At 40.5% G+C, this 22,981-nt stretch overlaps 2 protein-coding genes across 8 annotated transcripts in view; one reads left to right on the top strand and one right to left on the bottom strand.

Moving 5' to 3' along the window:
- Nucleotides 1-3,805: 3,805 nt before the first annotated feature.
- Nucleotides 3,806-20,144, bottom strand: LOC6500487 (glutamate [NMDA] receptor subunit 1). Its single transcript, XM_014911096.3, is given in 16 exon segments — nt 3,806-5,064; nt 5,119-5,375; nt 5,433-5,605; nt 6,413-6,841; nt 7,037-7,249; nt 7,310-7,505; nt 7,565-7,729; nt 7,732-7,780; nt 7,843-8,003; nt 8,074-8,179; nt 8,273-8,438; nt 9,116-9,318; nt 9,407-9,631; nt 10,832-10,954; nt 11,044-11,300; nt 19,984-20,144. Coding segments are annotated over 15 exon segments (2,982 nt in total). The 5' UTR covers nt 11,212-11,300; nt 19,984-20,144; the 3' UTR covers nt 3,806-4,716.
- The window catches only part of LOC6500042 (inositol 1,4,5-trisphosphate receptor), a 22,968-nt gene continuing 13,101 nt past the window's right edge, over nt 13,115-22,981 (top strand). For 3 of the 7 annotated variants that reach the window (XM_032449804.2, XM_032449803.2, XM_014910863.3), the window contains exon 1: nt 13,116-13,520. The gene's annotated coding sequence lies outside the window, so the exon portion shown is untranslated. Of the gene's footprint in view, nt 13,557-13,849; nt 14,000-21,598; nt 21,782-22,981 lie in introns of those variants that run through there. The other 4 variants (XM_032449800.2, XM_032449801.2, XM_032449802.2 and 1 more) reach the window with 4 other exon arrangements.

The following is a 22,981-nucleotide window of genomic DNA, read 5'->3' as shown; positions in this document are numbered from 1 at the left end:
TATTATATGAGTCAACCGAAGGAGTAAAGTCTTTTTTATTTTGATAATCCAGTTATGAGCTATTTATGCAGAAACTGCTACTGAGTTACGACTCAGATAAAAATAAAGCCCATTGCTTATTTAATACAAAACATAAGTGCGGAAGTCGCACCTTTTTAAAACATCTTATAAAGATAACCTCTTATGCTCATAAAAGATCTATATACGATGGAATATTTTAAGAAAATAATATCATACATCTGGGTCAAAGTATTAAATAAATGGAATTAAATATTTGAATTTTAAATTATTCACAACACAGCATTTGTTTAAGACTTAAACAAAACAAAAAATAAAAATCTAGTGCCAATCTAGGCCAATTTATGCAGGAGACATCAAAGGATTTCCGATTGGTTGACTTTATTGGAGCATTATCACTTAAAATAACACCATTTTGAGCCATTTCCGAAAAATATTTAACACTTTGACACGCTCAATTCATAAACGTTTGCCATTCGACGATTCGTCCGGGATTGCCGCTATTAACTTGTTTCGTTTGTTTACCGAATTCATAATAATTCTCCGGCTAACCCGACTCTGCTGCTCTGGTCTCTCATTCACAAATATTTGTACACTAAAACTTTGACACAATCGTAACATCATTACTATCAGCCAACTCAAGACAAGCCGGTAACAATAATCGCGCAAAAGAAGGCGAATAAAACCCCCTTAATCGAATTAAATTCGGTTTTATCTGGTTTGATTGGCCGTCTGTATAGTTAGCTGACTGGTCGGGTTGTTTTTTAGCTCCGCGTCACAGAGCCACCCGAAGCAGCTTTAATAAAGAGCAGATCGCCGCAAAAAAAAGAGTTATTTTTAATAAACCACATTACGTTAGTCTGCTCTGGACTTTCCTCTAGTTTGAAGAGACCAGGAGAGCCGTGTGGATGAAGCGGAGATCTCAATTATATTTGGCGCACTTTAAAAGGGATTTTGAAAGGTTTCAAGGATATTTTAAGCCTATTGCCTGTCTAAAAAATCTATTTTAAACCTCAAGTTGTACAAATATTTATATAAATTTGAATTATATCAAAGCTTCATTCAAAACTAGTTCTATTACCCTTAAAAATTTAACACTCATGATTGCTCTACCATTAACTTTTTATAAGCCAAAAAAGCTTATTACAATATGCAATTGCCTTTATGCCATCGTAATTTTGATTACCCAACTTTTTATACATTAGGCGCACTCTCTGTCAGAAATGACAGAACCGAACACACATTAGTTTGGTATTTTTTCACAAAAAAATTAAAAGTCCGAAACCTGCCATGACGAGTTCACTTTTATTCCCTTGTTTATTAAACGCTTGATACTAAATTCCACTTTACAGCTGCGCTAATTCAATATGTCATTAAGATAGACCTAAGTATATATTTTTATATTATAGTTCTAAAAGATTTATATCGGTAATACACCAGCGCGGAGCGGGCTAATTAGTTGATTACACTTTATTAACGATATCACATTTGGGTTTTTTATGGTACAATAAAAGTGATTAACGATTGATTAATTATCTAATATTTTTATAACTCTATAAGGGTCCAGGCCAGTGATTCGCAATGTATATTTGGCGGCGAAACTGATTTTTATTCGTTTACCACATTTTGTTCACACGTCTTCCAATTTCACTCGCCTCTTTTATTTATTGTTTAACTTTATTGTTCGGATCTTTAGTGGTCGGCTGAAGAAAATTTGTTTACGATTGGAATGAAATAAATTGAATTTCTTTTTATTCATTCCGGAATTTGAAAATCTATAAAAATTGGCTGCGAAAAATTATTTGTATACAATGATCTAGCATTTAAAAACAAATATACATGGAGCTATAATGGAAAATCCTTTTCCCAATTATTTTTTATATCTTGTATATAAGCCCTTAAAAGTCGTAGTCTATTTTTATAGTCATATTTGTAGGCTTTATAAAATCTTTCTAAAATTAGCTGATGTTTGAAGAAATTAAATGGGGTTGTTTTTGTTTGTGAATATAAAAATGTAATTGTTAGTAATCTGGGGCTATATTGTTTATGTTTTGAGAATCTGCACTATATATTTTATGGTTTTTGGTGTTCTCTAACTAAGGTCCTAGAGAGGTTGCAAAGAAGTCACTGCGCATTAGTTGAAGTATTTATTAAATTGAATACTTTACAAGTTCTTGCAAAATAGACTTTATCATTTGTAGTCGGTTTAACTTTTATGGATCATATCCACATTAACCAGTTACAAGCGGCTTAATTCAACCCTCAAATGCACTTGTTAACACCTCTCCCGGCCAGGCTAATACTGTCTAATTGATCGAATCAACTTCGTGGAAGCACAGTCAAATTTATTGTTTTATAGCTAAAATTAAATATTTAAGGCCTGACGACTGTGTTAGACAACAATAGTTCAGCGCTAATTAATTTCAACGTAATAGCTCCCATATATAATCCATTACACGGGCAAACGATAACGATCATCAATGACAGTATGGAACTAGTGCCGGCCTCTTAATGGACGATCAAAGACAAAATAACCATGGGCTATCTGGATGGGGGCCAGTGACATTATTTGACACTCGTTTATTAATTGAATTAACTGCTTTATACCACTTTAAAAAGGTTTCCAAGTCGTGCCATTTGAAGGAAGTATAACCAAAACCACTTGCAACTGGGTTTCAGAATATATCTGTCCTTGGCTTCACTTGTTTTCCAACGCCTTACAATATTCGTCTGGTCCCGATAAAGCCACCTGTATCTGGCTTTGTGCTAAGTGCTTGGATCAATAACTAATACTTTACATAAGTGTGGAACGTGCGGCTAGAATCTAACAAATATTTAACGCTTTATATTAAGGAAGGAGGAAGTTTTTCCTTATAAACTTTGAATCAGAAGAAGATATGAACTTTGAATTATCCTTGCAGATTTTAACTACATTTCTATGTCCTTGTAATTGAATCTTTCTAAATCTTAAAATTAAATAAAACAAGGAAGAAGTCTTTATTGAAAAGAGACTCATGTAGATCTTTCGAAGGGGGATACCAAAGTAATGAAATTATGCACCTCAATTAAGGAAATTTGGGATTTTTATTCGAATTCCCGTTTTTTACCACTGTCATCACCACCAGTCATTCCCAAACAAAAACAAGGGAGAACCGAAACCGCTTTATAGCAGTTACAACTTGTTCAGCGCCAGTTAGTCTCCCATCCGTCTGACTGTATGGATCTCCATCTGTATATATACTGTGATCGTGGTGCTGAAAAATGACAATTAATGTTAGAAACAGCCACGCAGATCCACTTCGTTGTCAAATCATTTGCAATCAGATGTTTAATTGAAATAATTACACGAATTTAATATATTCAGCAAGCCCATGGTGAGGCGATAGTCTGACACGCTCGGATTCATCATGTGTAATGGATTCATCAATCACTTAGTGTTATAGTATCTTCATAGCACATTTCTTTGGGTACTTTGTTGTCCATTTACTAATTTGTTCATCAAATAATTAGTAAATTTTCGCACCTAATTGTGCGTCATAACAACTGGCTTAACGTCAATGGCAAATTCACATTTAAGGCCTTAATTGAATTAAACTTGAATGATAAGACTAGTGCATCATAATCCTATTTTTGTAGTTACTCTTCACATATGTAGAAGTGTTCTTGCCCATGAGAGATAATGGAATAAAAAACTGTCGTTGTTTTAATATTTATTTTTTGTTGCATAAACGATTTACACATTCAAAACATTTAAAATTCATATTTCACTACTAAATATTTTTTCGAATTTCATTTTGTATGCTTCACATTTATGCTGTTAACTTTCACACTGAATCTTATATTTATAATATGTATACATATATTTTTAATTTGTTGTTTTTAAAATTTCATTTAAGCTTCTTTGAGTTTAATGTTTGTTTTGTGTTTTTAATTAATTGCTTATCGGGATTCGCCCTTCCTAAGACGTCTGGGCCCTTTTATGGCAATTGTGTTTAAGGTTTTACGTTATTTAAGCTTTTTGTTTAAGAAAAAAATATAATTTGTATAAGTTGTACGGGCAATCGGAGCTTTCAGTTGAGGCAAAATTATGGCCAGATCAAAAATTGGTATGAGTTTAGTTAAGAAGTATCTTTTAGAGTACGGCTTGTAAGAATGGGTGGTGGGTTTTATATTTGAATGAATTATGTAATTTTAATTTTAAAGCTTGGCCACTGGCACTCTAAATGTATCTGGTCACTTGTTTTCAAGATGAAAATTTTATATTGTGTTTTGTGGATTGGAAAGTTTAGACTTGATAGAAACTCTTTTAATTTTCAGTAATAAGCTAAAGCGTAATAGTATTCTAGAACAATAGTAAGCACATTGAAAGCAATAAATGAAAACTAACGACAAATAAAATCGCTTCCTGAATCCCTTTAACAAATGTATAAAAACTACACAAACTTAATAAGTTATTCAAAAATGTTGCATTACACCTAGATTCTGATAAAACAGATTATTGCGGCCCGGGACCAGGACAAACTGGCAATTAAAAACGCCTAATAGTTGAAAATAATTGTATAATCCTGCATCTGGTCCTGGCCAACCCAACCGGCGATAACAAACAGGTAATCCTTTTCCCTGGCTAGCAATTCCCAATGTTTTTGAGCAATGATAATGGTTCCCACTATAGTCTATCTGCTTTGGCAAAATGTTAACTTAAACGACCAGGTGCGACACGTCGCTGGTGTATCCAGGTGAGTATCGAGGTGGCAGCATGTTTTGTTGGGGCCGGGTCTTGCCCAGCATGGGCATGGGCATTGTCGGCTGATTGGCCCCCATGACCTTTGGACTTTGGCCGGGCTTCCCCAGCTCGTACGGTCGTCGGATGCGCAGCACGTCAGCGGCATCTCCGGGCCAGGCCCGCTCCGGTCCCAATCGCTGGCCCAGGCGGGGATACCTCCGCTTGTCCACCGCCAGGCTGATAGTGCCCGGGGCATGGGTGGCGTTCAGGCCCACGTTGTACTGGCGTTGCATAGCCAGGGAAGCACGTATAGTCTTCCTTTTCTAAAATATTAAAATTGATTACTTGTCTGAACTAATAAATCTTCAAAAACTCACCTCTATGGTGCCACGCCATTTGTCTGCAGCATGTCGGGCTATGTCAAGGCGTTTCTGCTTCTTCACCTGGTGCTTCTTGTAGATGACCTCGATGATGATCAGACCTACGCCTCCGGCAATGCCCACGCCCACCAGTATGAACACCCCCGCCATGTTCTTCAATCCCAGGGTATTTGGTGTCTTCTCAAATAGTTCGCAATTCTGCTGCACATGCCCATGGAAGATCCATTGCTTGTCCAGCTTTTCCATGAACCCACCTTTAGTATAATTATATTGTTTATCAACTACTATGTTTATTTATTTCAAGGACTTACTTTCGTGAAATTCAAGGATGGCTAGTGTTACTGCATCGGTCCAAGGCGAGCCTTTTTGCAAACCGATTCCATAGCCACTCCGTCCGAACAGTTCTCCGGCAGTGACCAATTCGCAATCTTTGGAGGCTTCGTATTCCAAGCGAGAGGAGTCCCAGATAAAGGCCATCAGCTTACTGCAGACAAAATGGCATACAAAGGATTAAAAGGATTTTTATAAGGATAAGGATTAAGATGACACAACAAGTAGGAAATAAGATATTTTAGGAAGTATTATTTGAATAGCTTCGATAGACGAAGCTTGTGATATCTCTGCAGATAAAAGTTTATGATTTAAGAGAGATGATTAATGTTATTTTTAAGTAAGGTTAAGATTTTTAAATATACATTTAAAGATAGTAAAGAAAATGATTTAATTTATGTATAAAAAGGTTTTTAAATAATAAAAATCAGGAAAAAAATAATAAAAAAGGAGTACTTTCATTAAAGAATGTAATATTACGAGTTCATATTCAGAAATTTTAATAGAAAATGTTTAAAAAATGAAATATATTTTTTATAATGATGAACTTTAATATCTGCAGAGGTATGAAAATATGAAAGTTCTAAGATATAGGAATACAAGATGACATAGGGGACGGTTAAGTACGGGGGCAAGACCAACACGAACACGAAATATACCGCTAACGATTACAAATACAATATCTAATAGGTCGAAACAGAGAAAGAGCAAGATATATAGAGAGAGACAGAGACAGAGACAAAGAAAGAGAGAGACAGTGGCATTAGGTGGACTGAATATTGAATACTGAAGGTTGCGTTGGAGAGTGGAAAGTGATAATTGGAAGTTGTAATAATTGTTAAGATTGTAGTTGTTGTGGTAGTTGTTGTTGTTGTCTGGATCTTGATCTGGATCTGGACAGTGCCATACACATGCGATGCTATTCTCAGCTACGGAAAAGGACGCGAGCCTGCCACGTTACCCCTTCTTCACGTCCTGGATGGCCTGCTCGGCAGTGGCATAGTTGTTCGCCTCCATGGTGCGGTACATGTTCGATAGCTCCACCTGCCGGCGGAAGTACATGTCCACCGAGGAGCCCTTCACGGTGGCGCACGTCAGGTTCTCCATGGTGTTCCTCAGACGGGCATCATTGATTCCGCTCAGCTTCGTTTTGGGCCGCTCCAGCACGAGGAAGGCAGCCAGGTTGGCAGTGTACGAGGCGACAATGATCATGGCGAATCCGGCCCAGACCATGCCCAGGACCCGGGCGGAGAAGCTGCGTGGTGTGCCCTCCCCGATGCCGCTGTTGAGGAGCACTCCCCAGGCGAACCATACCGCGGAGCTGAGATTCAGGGCCTTCTCCTCGTTGCTGTCCGAGTGCGAGAGCTTGAAGCGTCCGAAGGGCGAGAATCTGAGTTTGAAAATTGGTAAATTATAGATTAATTTTGACCCGAACTCTTAATCAATTCCATGTGGGATGGGATCAGCCGCTAATCGCTGCCATTCAACCGTCCAATGCAACGATTTATCATCTCCTCAGCTTTTGTTTTCGGTTCTGGGATGGGGTTTGGTATTTGGATTCCTGGGACTAGGAGGATTCGCTTACCTGTCCAAGAGATAGAGCACGAGCGCCACAACATGGACCGACACCATTACCAAGATCCATAGCGTGTTACTAAACGGCTGCAAGAAAGACACGAGAGTACTCGATCGTGACGGTTTCTTCTCGAGTATTGTAATGCCTTGGTATTTGAATGGTTTCGAGAATTCGATATACTCGGCACGCTCCGGATTGATGGTTAGTGGTGCAACGATCATGCTAGATGGGATTAAAAGGCCGTAATTTGACATCCGACAATGATAATTAGAAGCCACTTACTCGGCACGTTCGTTGACCAGCTCTCCAATAAGACCCGTCCACTCCTTGCGCAAGGTCATGGCCCCCGTGCTGTTCCTTAGGATATAGTGCCCGAACTGTCCATCCGGCGACAGGGCCAGGTCATAGGTGAAGTTGATCCGTTTGGACAACTCTATCAGTAGGTCAATGCAGTAGCCTCGGCAGCAAAATTCATTGGCTTTATGAGGATAGTGCACTAAAATTATTATCTTGTTTTAAAAGTTTAAGTTTTCCCACCTGTTGCATCGGAGGCATTAAAAAGTGGGCAGGGACGCTCGTCTGGCTCGCACCGGAACTCATCATCGCCCATTCGCCGGACATAGACAAACGGCTTCTCCTCGATGGTGAGCACTTTCAGGTGGGTGGGAATCATGATGCCCTCCGGTTTCCGACGCTGCTTTCCGGCCAGATAATCTCGCTGTCATTGATTCTCATCCGCATCTTGGCGCGCTCCTGAAAAAAGTGAATTAGTAAGGTACGATAGATTTAAGAATCCTAAAGAAAAAAAAACTTACGTTGTCGTAGCTGAACTTGCCAACCACATGCTTCTTCTGCTGCTCTCGGATATTGATCACATCATAGCCGGCGTAAATTCGGTCTCCGTTGTCATCGAATGCCACCTGACCCGTTTCGCCCGTAATGTTACGAGACTTCAGGTACTGAAATAGACGCTTGCCTGCCAGGTGCAGAAACAAAATGGACAGGTGTGAAAGAGCCAATTAGCACGCATGGCGGATGATACGTACCCGACTCCCAATTCACGGCGGAATCACCACAGTCCTTCGGTGCCTCGCCAATAGTCTCGTTGGAAATCATCTCTTTGATGGCCGAGGCCAGGACGTAGACACTGTCCTGTTGTAGGCAGGCGAGAAGAAGGGACAAAGAAGTAGAGCAACGAAATCACGTCATGCATAATTGAGTTCCCTGCCGGGGAGTCGCACTTACCCTAATGTGTCCCTTGTCGCTGTGGGCGTGCTCCAGCTGCAGGCCCAGTACTCCGTCAGGCGTATTGTTGGCAAACAGAGCCTGCTCCGTCACAATCCACACATGCCCCTCGCCGGTCATGTTGTACTCGCCGGCATCCCGGAAAATAACTTGGGCATCCTCCGTGCTGTAATACGAAGTATGCATATTTAAACAAGAATTCTGGCATTGCAGTTGAGAAATTTGCGAAATGAATAAATAATAAATTGTATTTATAATTGGGTTACTGAATATTTTCCTTTTATTCTGTCAACAAAGATTCGTTAGCGATAGAATAACCATAAAAAGTAATATTTTCTGATAGCCAACAAGTACAGAAATAATATTTATTAAATATATAATCAACATAAAAACTTTATGGCCGCAGTCTGGTAAATGCCCAGAATGCAATCCCAGTAATCTTGGATATCACGCTTTTTCATTGAAATCAATTTGTGGAGTACAGCATAAAAATCATTTTATTCGGAATTGACAACAATTGACAGACACGCTTTAGTATTCAAATTGAAGCATCTCCCGGGGCAATGCGATTTATTTATATGAAAACTGGCAATATGGAAAAAATCAGCATGCTTACATTATGTATTTCACATGAAGGAAGATGCTTTAAAAAATTGACATCAAATGCCAATTTAATAATTTATCCGGTAGACGGAAGAGAGTCCTTTAATCAAATATTGATCCAATTTATCAAACTCTTGGATGAATACTGGCCAATACTTAATCACAAACAACAGACGAGACCAAACTGCCCAACTTGACCCAATTATGAATGCATTGTTTTCGCACATTGTTAGCACTCACCTGGCGTACATCAGGTAGACTCTCGATTGGGCCGTCTTCATGTCGATGAGGTGCTCGGTGAAGCTCTCCAGTTTCGGCTCGAATTCGACAATCAGCTCCACGGTGGCACGCACATCGACGTCGTCGTAGTAGGTCTGGGATGTGGTCTGGAAGCGTCCCAGTATGGCCCTGCCGTCCGTGTCGGAGCTGTGGATGATGATTACCTGACGCCCAGTGGAGCAGATAACGGAACAACTCAATAAGTCAATAAGTCAAATTTTTGGGCCATTGGATGGGGGAAGTGTGGCCTACCTTCGTGTAACTGAAGTGGCTCAGCATCTCCAGCCAGACGTCGGCCTGGTGGTAATAAGGGGGCACCGTTCGCAGGAAGGAGACATGGATGTTCTTGTCGGAGAAGGCCGCGTCCCGCGAGGATATGCCAATGACGGGAATTGAATAGAAACCACTCGTATAACTCACGGCAGCCGGGGACAAATCACCTGAGGTTTGCTCATGCGAAACGACTACGGCGTACACCTGCAAAACGGAGGCGGAGGTCAAAGGGTGTCGGGAAGGAAACAAACCAAATCAGTGGAAATGAGCAATGCAAAGGAAAATGCTGAGGCGGCAGGAGGTTGGGCAATGCCTGGATGGATGGGTAAAGGAAGAAAAAATGGCAGATAGGCGGAAGTGTGAATGGCACGGCGAGCTCACCAAATTGGCTACAGTACGTTTCAGAACCATAAGGACAAGGAAATTACTCTTCCAAGGATAGAAAAATTTTGTGCTTTGCAAGTACTACTACAGAGAAAGGTTTTCTAAGTAGAACTATGAGTACAAGCCTTATGGTTATGCCATGCACCTTTTAGGCTGGTACAATGGTCCCCAGTGGAGTCAATGACAGTTGATTTGGTTTCCCCAGACTGGCACGAGTAATGAAAGGTTCAAAATGGACGCACATTTCGAAGGGCAAGCGATGATAAATTCGCCCTGGCATTAATGATGACAAATGCCGCCCCGAAACGGCATCGCATTGATTTGGACCAGGTCCAATGGGTGTTGCCTTTTAGCCAGGACCACTTCCCCCACATAAATCCGCCAGACGGCAGCCCATGATAAATGTGCGATAATGCCCAATATTTGATTGATGGAATCAAAAAAGATGAATCGAGTAGTTGGTCAAAAAAACGGAAGCTGACTTTCGGTTTAATGTTTATTTGTGTGTGTTTCCAAAAACCACAAAACAAGCTCAGTGCATTGACTTTGAAGCTTTGAAACGTTTTTCGACATTATTATTATTTTTTTAAATACTTTACAAATTGATTAATTACATGAGAAACCCGTTTCATTGTGGGAAGTGCTGTGTAAAGTTTTGAAAACATTAATCAAATGAACCGAATTGAAGTCCCAAAGGTTACATTTAAGTCTTTAGTAAATAAAAACTTTATTGTTTAACATATCCCAACTTCCATTTTTGTTTGAAAGTTCTTTAGGAAAACCAATTAAAACTGCACATTGTTTGTGGAAGGATTCCGGGCAGAAACGTTTTTAGTTAACCAGCTGGAAACTTGTGGATATTCGAATCTGCTGGCACATTACCGTTTGTCATCACGGCATTTCCGTATCATTTCCCTCTGAATTATTGAAATGAAGCCAGCCAGAGAATATCCTTCGTCTGCACTCGGAGTGTGGGGCTGGGCATGGGCGGATATGCATTGCATTTTGCTGTCGGCTTACCCGATTCTCGATGAGCTTGTCACAAACATTAAACACCGTCTTGATGGGATTCTTGTCCATGCGAATGGTCTTATCGTAGTAGGTGACCTTGCGAGGCACATACTGCTGATCAAAGTTGAGGTGCTGCAATTTCAAAGGCACAAATGGAAATTATTAAATTGATAATAAATCGAAAAGGGAAATCCAGTTAGCTGTCGCCTTGGGGCACTTGCCTTTATTGTTGTACTAAAGTGCTCCTCGCTGTCGGAATTGCTCAATACGCCGCCAATGTTGTACGTCGAGGGATTATCGGATGCGGTGTGCCTTTGGGCGGCTTCAGCGAGCAGAACAATGGTGGTTCCGAACAAAAGCCAGCGATAAACAAAACCATCAGCAGCCATATTGCAGCGCTGGAAAGATTTTGGGGGAGGAAAACGATGTGCTTTGTCTGATGAATTCAATTGTCCCGCCGGCAAACATGCAGCATTTTCTGGAAATGTAGGTGAAAATTATTCAGGGGTAATATAATCAAATCTTTATTAAATAGTTGTCGTTTTTCCTGTAGAGAGGATCACATTATAAAATTTGTGTCGTTTAAGACATTTTTAAAGGCTATAATGCAAATGATTGGAAACATTATGGACAAATTCATCAAGAGGTCATACCCAAAATTGACGAAACAATACATGAAAAGGATACATTTTTTTTTTAAATTTTTTTGTAAAATTTGCGGAGGGGTCCCCTTCAAAATCGAAGAAATGCATGGGAGGGACAATATTGTCCTCAGCGATGACTTTGCCAGTAATCATCCGAAAATATTTTTTTCATTTTTCAGAAAATTTTCCGGAGGGTTCCCTTCGAAAATCAAGAAAAGTTCATGGAGCCACTATATGGTCCCCAGCGAAGGCTGTATCTTTGCCAATAGTAATCCGATTCTTGAGCGGAATACCTTAAACGATTTGTAGATCGATTCCCCATCAATCTGCATCAAAATCTGGGAACAAAATATTTTTTACATTTTTCATCAAATTTTCCGGAGGGTCCCCTTCGAAAATCAAGAAAAGTCCATGGAGCCACTATATGGCCCCCAGCGAAGGCTATATCTTTGCCAATATTCATCCGATTCTTTAGCGGAATACCTTAAACGATTTCTAGATCCATTCCCCATCAATCTGCATCAAAATCTGGGAACAAAATATTTTTAAAATTTTTTCATCACATTCCCCTTAGAAAATTAAAAAAAGTGCATGGAGCCTCTATATGGGCCCTAGCGAAGGCTATATCTTTGCCAATATTCATCCGATTCTTGAGCGGAATACCTTAAACGATTTCTAGATCGATTCCCCAGCAATCTGCATCAAAATCTGGGAACAAAATATTTTTTACATTTTTCATAAAATTTTCCGGAGGGTCCCCTTCGAAAATCGAAGGAAAGCATAGGAGGGACAATATCGTCCCCAGCGATGGCTATATCTTTGCTAATAGTCATCCGATTCTAGTGCGGAATACTTTGAAGGATTTGTAGATCGCATCTCCATTAATGTGCATCTCCTCAGAAGAGGAGAGGAGAAAAAATCACTCATACGTAGTGTTTCTCTCGCTTAGATTAATGAATGGGGTTCTCACTCAGCCTCATTGCACTTATATCCGACATTTTATCCGAGCCATTTTAAAGCTATTCTAAAATACTAAAGGAAATGAATTTTTTAAGTTAAGTTTTATTTTTTTCCGAGATTACATGTCGAATACGTAATTTTTTTATTCCATATGTAATCAAAGGGCCTTGGCGATCCTTTTTTTTTAAATCATCATATTCTTATCATTATTTTTGGGAAATGTCTTAAAATTAATTTTGCATTCCAAGTTTTAAAATTAAATACGTAAGGAAAACTTTGTCTATCAAACGGCACACATGTCGTATGAGTAATTTTTTATAAAAACCTTTATACCTCGACTTGGCATGGTTGAATTTTATTTTTTAATAAATAATATGATATTTAGTAATATTTTCTAATCAAATTATTAAAAAAAAAACATTATTTGCGATGTTTTGATCAATAAATTTAAATATTTCTTTATAGCGCGGTTTAGATCACTTTCGTAGTGTTGCCATATCGATTGAAAAAGATGGCGTCCCCATTTCCGGCTGCTACACCAACAGAAAGATCATTTATAAATTTAATAAAGAATGGTTTGTTCAATAGAATAAATATTATTTTCAAACGACATGAATCTTAGAATTTTTATTCTATGGGTATTTGTATAGAAGGGGTATGTTGCATTTTTGGGGAATAAGCTTTGGGTCTCAAGTGGCCACACTAGCGATCATATGGCCGACTTGTAACACTTGTTGCGCGCTTTCGGTCGGACGTGTATTCGTTGGCGCTGCTCCACGTCGGTCCGCCTTATCCGCGCTGCGCTGGCACATTGGTGGAAAAGAGACGCCTGTGAAGGGGAGCGGAAGCAACTCTCGGTTTTCGTGCATGACGCGGCGCTCTGGAAAATTGCATTTTCATACGGTTCGAGCAGCTAATTTATCGCCGAAATAATGGCCAATTTATTGGCCTGAAAGCGGTGGGCGTGGGCCCGAAAAAAGTGTCTGGAAAAGTGCGAAAAAGCTTGGAAAATCGGCTATCGCGTTGTGCGTTTTGTTTGCTTTGCTGCTCTGCCGCGTCGACGCCGCTGCGCTGCCACTGCGCTTCCCCAAAGTGTGAGTTAGTGGAGGCGGGGGAGGCAATTGTTGTTGGTGGGTTACAATTTTTTTTTTTTTTTGCTTTCGCCTCTCTGACTTTAACCGGAATTGTTTGTCGCGTGTTTTTTACGGCTGTGTCTTATTGACAACCGTACGTACCTCTGCCGCTGCTACCTTCGCCATCGCCTCTGTCCGCGTCGACGCTGACGTCGCTGCCCCCTCCCATTGTTATTGTTATTGTGTGCGGTTTTTGTTGTTTTGCCGTCTTCTTCGCTTTTTTTATTATTATTCTTCTTCTTTTTGCGGCTAAGTGCGCGCACTCAAGGTGAAAATATATTAAGTTCTTTCGAGTGTTTGCTTGTGAAGTTCAATTTGAATAAAATAAATATAAATTCGATTTACGATCGTGTCTATCAGCGGATGATTCAGCGACTGCTTCTGTTCCTCTTTTTCATTTTTTTTTTTTTTGGATATTCAGCAAGACATTGTAGCGCAACGTACGTATATCTTTTTTATTATAAGCAAACGGGCAACCTGTTGATTTGACTGGTTTTTCTGGTTTCTGGTTTCCCGAAGGGCTTGCCGCCGATTAAAGTATGTAGGTCATAAGGCAATAAGCTCTTCAGGTATCCGATTTATCGACGGAACTGGGCCTGAGCTAATTACTCAGATAGCTATTATCTAGTGCCGTCACGCCTCCGCCCATTTTCAGGTTCGTTTTATTTGGCTGAATAATTGAAAAGAAATCAAAGCGCAGAAAGCCAGCAGAGCTCTTTGATTCAATTACAGAGCAGACCCCAAAGGCAAGGGCCGCCACAGAAAGAATACCTTCTGTTTCTCTATTTCATCTCACTGGAGATCACGCAGAAAAAAGTATCTTTTAAACTTAGTAAATAAAATATATATTTTTCAGATGATTTTTTAAATAAATTATATAATTTAAGAATAGATTCTATGAATATTGTAATATCAGTGATAAATTAAGAAATCAAAAATGAAATAATAAGTATCGCACTTTTCCGCTTCTTGGGTTTATCATAAATTAATATATAACGATAATAAGTCATCGATAAAAAAATCAATTAATAAAAAATATGTAATATTTTGTGCATTAAAATGATATTTAAGTCTCTTGATATTTAAACATGTTTTACAGATTTTTTAACTGATTAAATATAGATTATATAAGAAACATAATTAACAGTGTAATTTTTTTCACTGCACTTAACTCGATTGAGCGCCGAGGGGAAGGGAATGGGGTGGGGAACGGCTGTCAGGGCAGACGCGTGCTTAATTAAGCGCCACATTGTTGAGTGCCGAGCAGGTACTGGGAGATAGAGGGAGAAGCACCAACCATAGGCCCCAAGATAGAGACAGGCAGGAGTTAAGCGAGAGCGAGAGACCCTGAAAGAGAGGGAGGGAGCTAGAGGAGGGAGCTCCAATGGAGGTCTCTCGCCTGCAGCCGGAGGCTGGGGCATGTGGAAGCTGCTGCACGCGATGATTTCGATTTAATTGCGTGGCATAAAGATTGCCTTTCAGCGCGAAATTGCATTTTCGTACACTGTTTGCAATCATGAGAGTGCACTCAAGTAACTCTTAATAGCCAACTAATAATGTAATATACGACTCAACAGGCATATGAACATACAATTACTATCAATTATATTCCATTCATTACATTAATGCTTTTTGGAGAATTACTTTAACTTGAAGGTCAAAGAAATTCCATGTAATTTCTGGAGTAAATATCTTATATTAATAAGATAAGATTAATTATAATTCTTTCCAAATATTTAAATATTAAATATATAATATTCTTTTATTTATTATGTCATACGTCAGTAAGAAACCTTTTATATTGACAAAAATTGTAGATACAGAAACTCTTGTGACAGCTGAAACCTTAAATATCTTATCGGGAGTGATTAAATTTCAAGATAAATTCAGTTGGCTCATAAAAATAGATAAAAATCGGGACATATTATATATTTTGCTTTCGTTTAATGCACTGCCATTTCAAGTGAAAAAAGTACTTTCCAACTGAAAGCTTGTGGAAAATCAATTATTATGTGGGAGAGACTATGTAGTGCATTACAAAACGGCAGGTATTTCATTACGGTTTACCTGCTCTAATACACCAGTACTTAAATGCAAATTAATTAATGTTGGAATGTTGCCATGTTCATTGGCATGCAAATAATTTGCTGCGAAAACCATCTGCTTTGGGAGGAGTTCTCACAAGCGGATAAAAGGATGGCGCCGAGGATGGCGCCGAGGATGGCGCCACCAATTAACATAAATAGTCAAATTGTGTATGCAAGTACCCCAAGCCCACTTGCTTGCAATTAGTACAAGTATGAGTGGGAGTGTATGAGTATGAGTGGACCCTGAGGTCGTGAGTTATCAATGAAGCGGAATGAACGAGCAAAAGAGGGCTCTCCAGTAAGTCATCTGCCAGCGTCTGTGTTTGCTGTTTGCGGTTGTGCCTCTATCTGTGTGTGTGTGTGTGTGTGTTTTCACTCAGGTGCGCCGAGATCTCTTGAGCTTTTCAATAGCTTTCGTGGAACAGACAGCAGGCAGACCTTAATAAATAAACAAATTACAAAAAAGCGAGCGTAAAACACAAGCTGTAATTAATTCTTTTGCCTTCGAAAGGGTCCTTGTTAATGGCTCAAATAAAACGCTTTGCTTAGTCCTTTAGATTAAATTGTTTTTCATCGCTTCTAAATGCTATTTACCTTTATTGCTCATTCCCCTAGTACTCTGCTGTGTGGACTCATTTCCTATTAATTCCCATAAATAGTTGATTTGACTTCAACAGCTTCGTCCCTAGCCTGAGGCAGCTCGACTGACTCAACAGCATACTCTGGACATGGTTCCCCTAGGAATGGCTCTTGTTATCCTGCTCCTGTTACACATGAAAAATTGTAATAAAGGGCTGAACTAACAGCAGCTCAACTACTCGTACAACCCACATGAATATTATGTCAACGACATTCCATCTACTATAGAAAAATGTTAATGTGAATTTCACACTTTCGATTCGATTGCTACTTACATTTTTTCATGTCCATTTAAAACGGCCCCTAATGAACTTCGATTGAAATGAGAAGAGTATAGTGGGTAGTATTAAGACCAATTGGTTTTAAGAATTAATCATTAGACTATCAAAAGGTTATTGTACGAGATGATATTTAATTCGAAATATAACCCTAATAAAATGATACTTATTTAAACCTTTTGATATAACTTAAAATGAAAAACTTTTAAGAAAAAACTCCAATTTAAGTTAAAAAGAGTATTCCATCTTCACAGCAGACCCAACGCTATTTTCTTGGCCCGTTTTTGTTTAACTATTTAACATTGCGGACGTGCCATGGCTAACATTTTATTTAATTTTCGTTGTTGTTGGCGGCGTGTGTGGGATTCGCGGGCCCCACGCGGGGTGGTGGTGCAGCAGGGCATGAGGCAAGGGGAGTGGGTTGAAAACTACCTAGTGGCCACCACCCATCTTTTGTGGGGGCGGCGGCTTCAGAGTAATTCGAACTGACAGGCTGACAACAATGAAAACATTGAGCCCGACAGCGGCTCGCGTTTGATTCTGATGCTGATGATGCCGATGGAGAATGCTTTATTGGAATATTTTGCAGTGGTTTTTGACTTTAATTTGCCACAACATGCGATATATGGATGTATATACATATATATGGATTTTAACGAAGGCTGGATTGCAGGTGAAGGGTTCAATTAGTGCGACGAGCAGACTAACAACTGAATTGTCTTTCTCTGGCGGATATCCTTGGGCCAAAATCAATCGGACCAGTGCGTCCTGCGAGTATATGGATGAACGTTCGCCAGGAAATTGTCCCTCTGGCCAATTTCGGTAATTTAATTTTCCGACTATAAACGGCAATTGTTTTATGTGCGATCCAATGGTGTGGACAACTCCCGAAGGAGTCGTCCGCAGACAAAAGCTTCAATCAAAAAAGCCCCGAAACTTTTGAACTGAACTTTGTCGCCCGAGTCGTTCACATCCACGCCCTGTTGCTTTAACCTTTTATCCGTTTTTCTTGAGATCCTTACACCGTTTCCCATCCTTTCACATCTCTTTCGGTCGGGCATTGTGTGTGTGGCTTAACCGAGAAAGCCATCTAAGCCAATAACCAAGTCAAGGATGTCCGACCAACCGCCTTCGTAGAGCAGCACCCGAATTTTCTAAAGTGTTGCGACTTTCCTGGCCCATTGTTGGCAATTCACATTTTATATTTTTGTGTACTTTACAGCATCTTTTCGTAGGCAATTTTCGTTCGCATTTTTCACACACGAATTGCCAAACATATGTACGTATTTTCTCCGGTCCACTGAATCCCAATCCGTCGAAATGATGGCAGCAGGACCCCTCCTTAAGCCCTCCCAGGACGATTCGATGAAGTGGTGGCGAGAACGGGTATTCTATCCATTCTGGGCATGATTTGAGGCATTGCACACTGATGTGCCTCAGTTAGCTGAACTTCAACAGTCGGTCTATTGTTGCTAAAGTGCCCGATGGCCGCCCATTCGTTGGGCTTGAGCAACTATTTGGGTTTTCCGAACAAAGCGAGGGGATTTCTCTATAGAATCCTATTTGCTCAGGGGATTTAAGAGGAATATGTGTTCCAAAAGGACACAAAAACAGATTAAACAAGAAAGGAAAGCTAACTTCGAGCGGAGCCGAAGTTTATATACCCTTGCAGTTCAGTCGCAGTCCGCTAGGTGGCGCCACGCATCTTATATTATTAGATATGTAGCGGATCGTATATAGTTGGCCGATCCTTATGAAATTTGGCATATCGATTTATTTTGCCAAAAGAGTAATCTGTACCAAATCCCATCTTTCTAACTTAAAAAACATCAAAGTTATGCCAATTTCGATCGTTCTATGACAGCTATAGGATATAGTCGGCCGATCCTTATGAAATTTTGCACACAAGATTTTTTGGTCAAATATAACATGTGTGGAAAGTTCCAACCTAAAAAAACTTAACTCTAACTTAAAAAACACCAAAGTTATGGCATTTCCGATCAATCAGTTATATGGCAGCTATAGGATATAGTCGACCGATCCCGGCCGTTCCGTCTTATATACTGCCTGCAAAGGAAAGAAGGGTGTGTGCAAAGTTTCAACTCGATAGCTTTAAAACTGAGAGACTAGTTTGCGTAGAAACGGACAGACGGACAGACGGACAGACGAACAGACGGACATGCTCATATCGACTCAGGAGGTGATCCTGATCAAGAATATATATACTTTATAGGGTCGGAGATGTCTCCTTCACTGCGTTGCACACTTTTGACCAAAATTATAATACCCTCTGCAAGGGTATAAATATTGGCAAGGACGAATTGATTTAGAAATTTTAACAATGAAAGATGTAATACAATACGTTCTAATGAGAATAATCAATATCTGGCCCAACTTAGGAACTTTCTTCTCTTCCGCTTTACTAATAGTTAATAAAATTATGATTATTTTTTACACAATAAAAATGCAGTGTAATATTTTGTAAAAAATATATATTATGGTTCAAAGGCTCAAAGAAACCTCAGTTTCAAGGGAACTTAAAGGCATTCAGCGACCTTGGTGACCGTGCCCGAAGTTCGCTCCTTCCATCATATAAAGCTATATGCAATGTATGCCACAATGCCCAGTAGGACGAGTCCAACACCGATAACCACAGAATACACAACGCACTGGGCCGTCTGGACGTAGTCCATGGCGCGGGATTGATTAGGATTAGCAGGGCCACGCCTCAATCTAGATATACGTTGGAGCGAGCCGCCACACTGCAAACTATTATGGGGTCATTTTCGGTTAGGGCTCGGTTACGAATTTTTTCATTTGCACATCACCACTAGCTAAGGGCAAGGCCAATTTCTGCATATCCATTTCTTGCTCACTTCGCTTCCCTTGAATTTCTGGGCATTTAATCAAGTTATTGGCTGTGGGTGGCTATTATATGGAGGCTATGGAGGCTATGGAGCAGTGGTGGGCGTTGGGCGGTCGGATGGTTTTGCGGGCGCGAGTTAAGTTATGCAAACACTTTGTGTGCCACTCCTACGGGATGCTTTGCTTTCTCTATTCTTTTTGCGCACACACACACGCGCACATCGCTCACACGGACGCACACATTGACAGGATGGCACGCACACAAGCACAGTTTTTATCACACGTACAGAACGGCACAGTACAGCTCAGCACAGGACAGCACAGCAAAGTTTTATCCCTTTTTTGTTCCTCTCCGCTTTGTCTGCCAATTTCGGGTGTTTTGAACTTTCGAAACAAAATGTGTAATTTTTGTTTCATTTAATTTTGATTTTGTCTGTCGTCGACGACACTTTGGCCTAACATCTTTCGAAAAGCCTGAGCTTTCCTGCCCCATCAAAATTCACTGGGGCCATACCACACCATACCACACCATCACATCGCATCACCCATACGCACCGTGGACAGGCAGCAAATGTTGCCTACTTTCCGACGCCCGCTCAACACGAAGACTCGGCGACGCCTCGGAGTCCCACTTTTGCTCGCTTTCACTTTTCCGGTGTGGAGATTACAACGTGGCGCTTTGCGCGTTCCTCTGCTACTGGAAAATCCTCTGAAGTTTTCCTCCTTTTTTGGCGCAGCTTTTGAGCTTTAAGCGTTCGGGCGGAGCTTTTTTGAAGTTATCCCAAAGCTGAGCCACGCCTGCGCCCTCGGATGTAAACAAATGTTTGCGGTGGCCGTGCCCCCTCACACCTCCACTCATTCTCCATGCCACTCCCCTATCTTTCTCTCTTTGTTTTCGTCCGCCAAACAGCTGTTTGGCGCCGCACGTGAACACGGTCAGCTGACCACCGCTCTGCTGAAGGCAGCTGCGCTGCTGCTGCTCCGCCGGCGCCGACGGCGACGTTTGCATTCGTTTGCAAGTGCCGGTCACTTGTGGCTTTTGCTCGCCGCTGCTCACGCATGGGATTCACTCGAATTAGCTCTAGAGCTTTTCACTTCTGCTATCCATCGAAAAAAGGCCAACCTTACCTTTTAGTTTAGTGAATTTAAATAATGGGTATTTAAGATGTTAATCGGTTGGTTAATTAAGTACTTAGTTCTTGACAGGCCGATAGTTAATGACCTTTTTTCAGGTCAGCTGACCTAAAATTACTTACTTTAAAATGATTGATTAGAGCTCTATGTCAGAGAGTAAGGTCAGAAGTTAGGTTAAAGAATAACTTGTATTTAATAAATTATAGTTTATTGGCAAATACAATTGAAGCTAATTTTAAAGCTAATCTAACTCTTAATCTTAAATTAGTTAATCTTCTTAATGGTTTATAGAAGTAGAATAAAATTTAAATGCCAAACAATAAGTTTAAACTGCTGTTTCTTGCTTTTAATATATTTGTGTCCTTAATATCCTCACCATCCTTGGCAATACCTGCCATTAATCAAAATTGCATTTTTATCTCCACCCTTTCGCATTTCGCATTAAAATTCCACACACTATTCTCAACCAGTCTCATAATTCTTTTCCATAACAAAAATCCTCTGAATACCATGGCAAACTAATCTGGCTAAAATGCATTTTTAAAGAACTCTCCCATTCATGCCCAAACAAAGGCTTATCAGGGAGGGGCATGCACGCAGAGTGCAACTGGGGGCCGTATGTCACATACACCCGACCTTGACCCGGCGTGGGAAATCGCATTAAGCCAAAGACCCGGGCAAAAAGTGAAATCAAATCTGCACATGCTCGAGCTCACAGCCACGTTTGGAGGCACTCAGGCGGAGGCACAAAGCAAAAGTTTAAACTAACTGCCACTACTAACCCAGCTAATTCTCGGCGCTGATGCGTAAAGCGTATAGAAAATTCTGAAATCGAAAGGTTTCCGGGATGGGCGGGGGCGTGCATAGAAAGAATGTTGAATGCTGTGGGTGCCTTGAGCGAAAGTGCCATGAATTCCGCTCAAAGGCGGAGCTGGCTCGCCGGGAAAATGGGGAAAGCTTGTGGAAAAGCTTGGCGCCTTAGCTTTTGGGCCTAATGCGGCGAACTTTGGCCAACATTTTCGCTGGAGTGCTCGTCGATTGTGGGTCGCTATTCGTCGCGTCGGAAAAGCGAAAATAAAAAAAATTTTACTTCAAAGCGCTGGCCGCAATCCCCAGAATTATACATTCAAGTTTTGGTTTTTTCAAAAGTCGACCGACCAACCGCAAGCGTTAATATTTCTTGTGTTTACAAAGCGCCCAAAAATTAAACGAAAAAGAGGTTGGTGCAAGTGTTTGGTCTTCCACAAGATGAAAATGTACACCTGGCAAAAAAAAGAGCACCAGAACCCAGGGAAGGCCAGCTTCCGCCAGAATAAAACGAGAACAACAAAAAAATAGGCGAATATCTGAGCTCCCACTCATAGATACTAGACGGGCCATGTGTGTGTATCCACATTGCTCAGCTGCCCGATTGTGTGATTGTGTTAATTTTTGTTTAAGGCATCCCCTGGCTGTTGGATTATTGTGATTTGACCGCGTAATTTGATTAAAGCCCCCGTTAGCCAAATTTATTTTCGAATAAATTTAGCTCTAATTGCCTAACAGCAGGTGGGTTCCGGACAATCGACCAGGGAAACTCATTGGCCCCTCCAGTATATTGTGATTAGAAGATAATTGCTATTTTGGCAAGCACAGATCTAATCGCCATCCGTCGAAATACGTAAAAATTCTCCACCCACCAAAAATCAATTGGTTTATGGAGAAAAGTTGGTAGGTTGTTTTTTCAGGGTGCCTGATTTGATGGCCCAGCTGTCTTTCAGGGCCTGGGTGGGATGCTTTTTAAATTCCATGGCCCCGTTCCTTGTTTCCTGCCTTCAGTCAAGGGCTTCCTGCCTTCATTCCCTTTTACAAGATGAACATATTTGAGCAGTCGGTTCTCGGCTGTTGCCATCCTCCGCCGGATTTGCTTGAATTCCTGGCCCATAAAGTGGCTCCGTCTAAAGAGAAGTGATGAATTTTTCATTTCCTTGACTGATGCGATGTTCTGGGGCGGCGTTCGTAAGTATTAATAGGCTTTGCCAGTTGCTCTGACACAAGGTAAAGTCGTTTAGGCAATTGTAATTGTCAATCAAGCTGATTAACCCAGACCATACTCGTACATCAATCTTACGAATTCTTCCCCAAAAGCCACAGTTGGCAACAATTAATCCTCCCATAAGCTGCCGTCTTTGTTTGGGAGCCAACAGCCCATTAGTATGCCGGTGATGTTCTCACTTAAGCTCCAACTAATCGCCAGAAACAAATACTTTGGATGGGCGAATAAATAACTCACTCATATGGATCATCCCAAAAATATGGGCTTTGGCAAGGCTAATGAAATACATAAATAAACAAAACTTCTGCAAACATTTTAATAGCTATACGGAAAAAATAATATATTTTCTTTAATGATTTAATTTATATGTTTACCATCTTGAGG

The sequence above is a fragment of the Drosophila ananassae genome, chromosome 2L (assembly GCF_017639315.1).
Source record: "Drosophila ananassae strain 14024-0371.13 chromosome 2L, ASM1763931v2, whole genome shotgun sequence".
In the NCBI taxonomy this organism is placed as follows: Eukaryota; Metazoa; Arthropoda; class Insecta; order Diptera; family Drosophilidae; genus Drosophila; species Drosophila ananassae.
The sequence above is the reverse complement of the archived record's forward strand: the minus strand, read 5'-3'. Positions and strand labels throughout refer to the sequence as shown.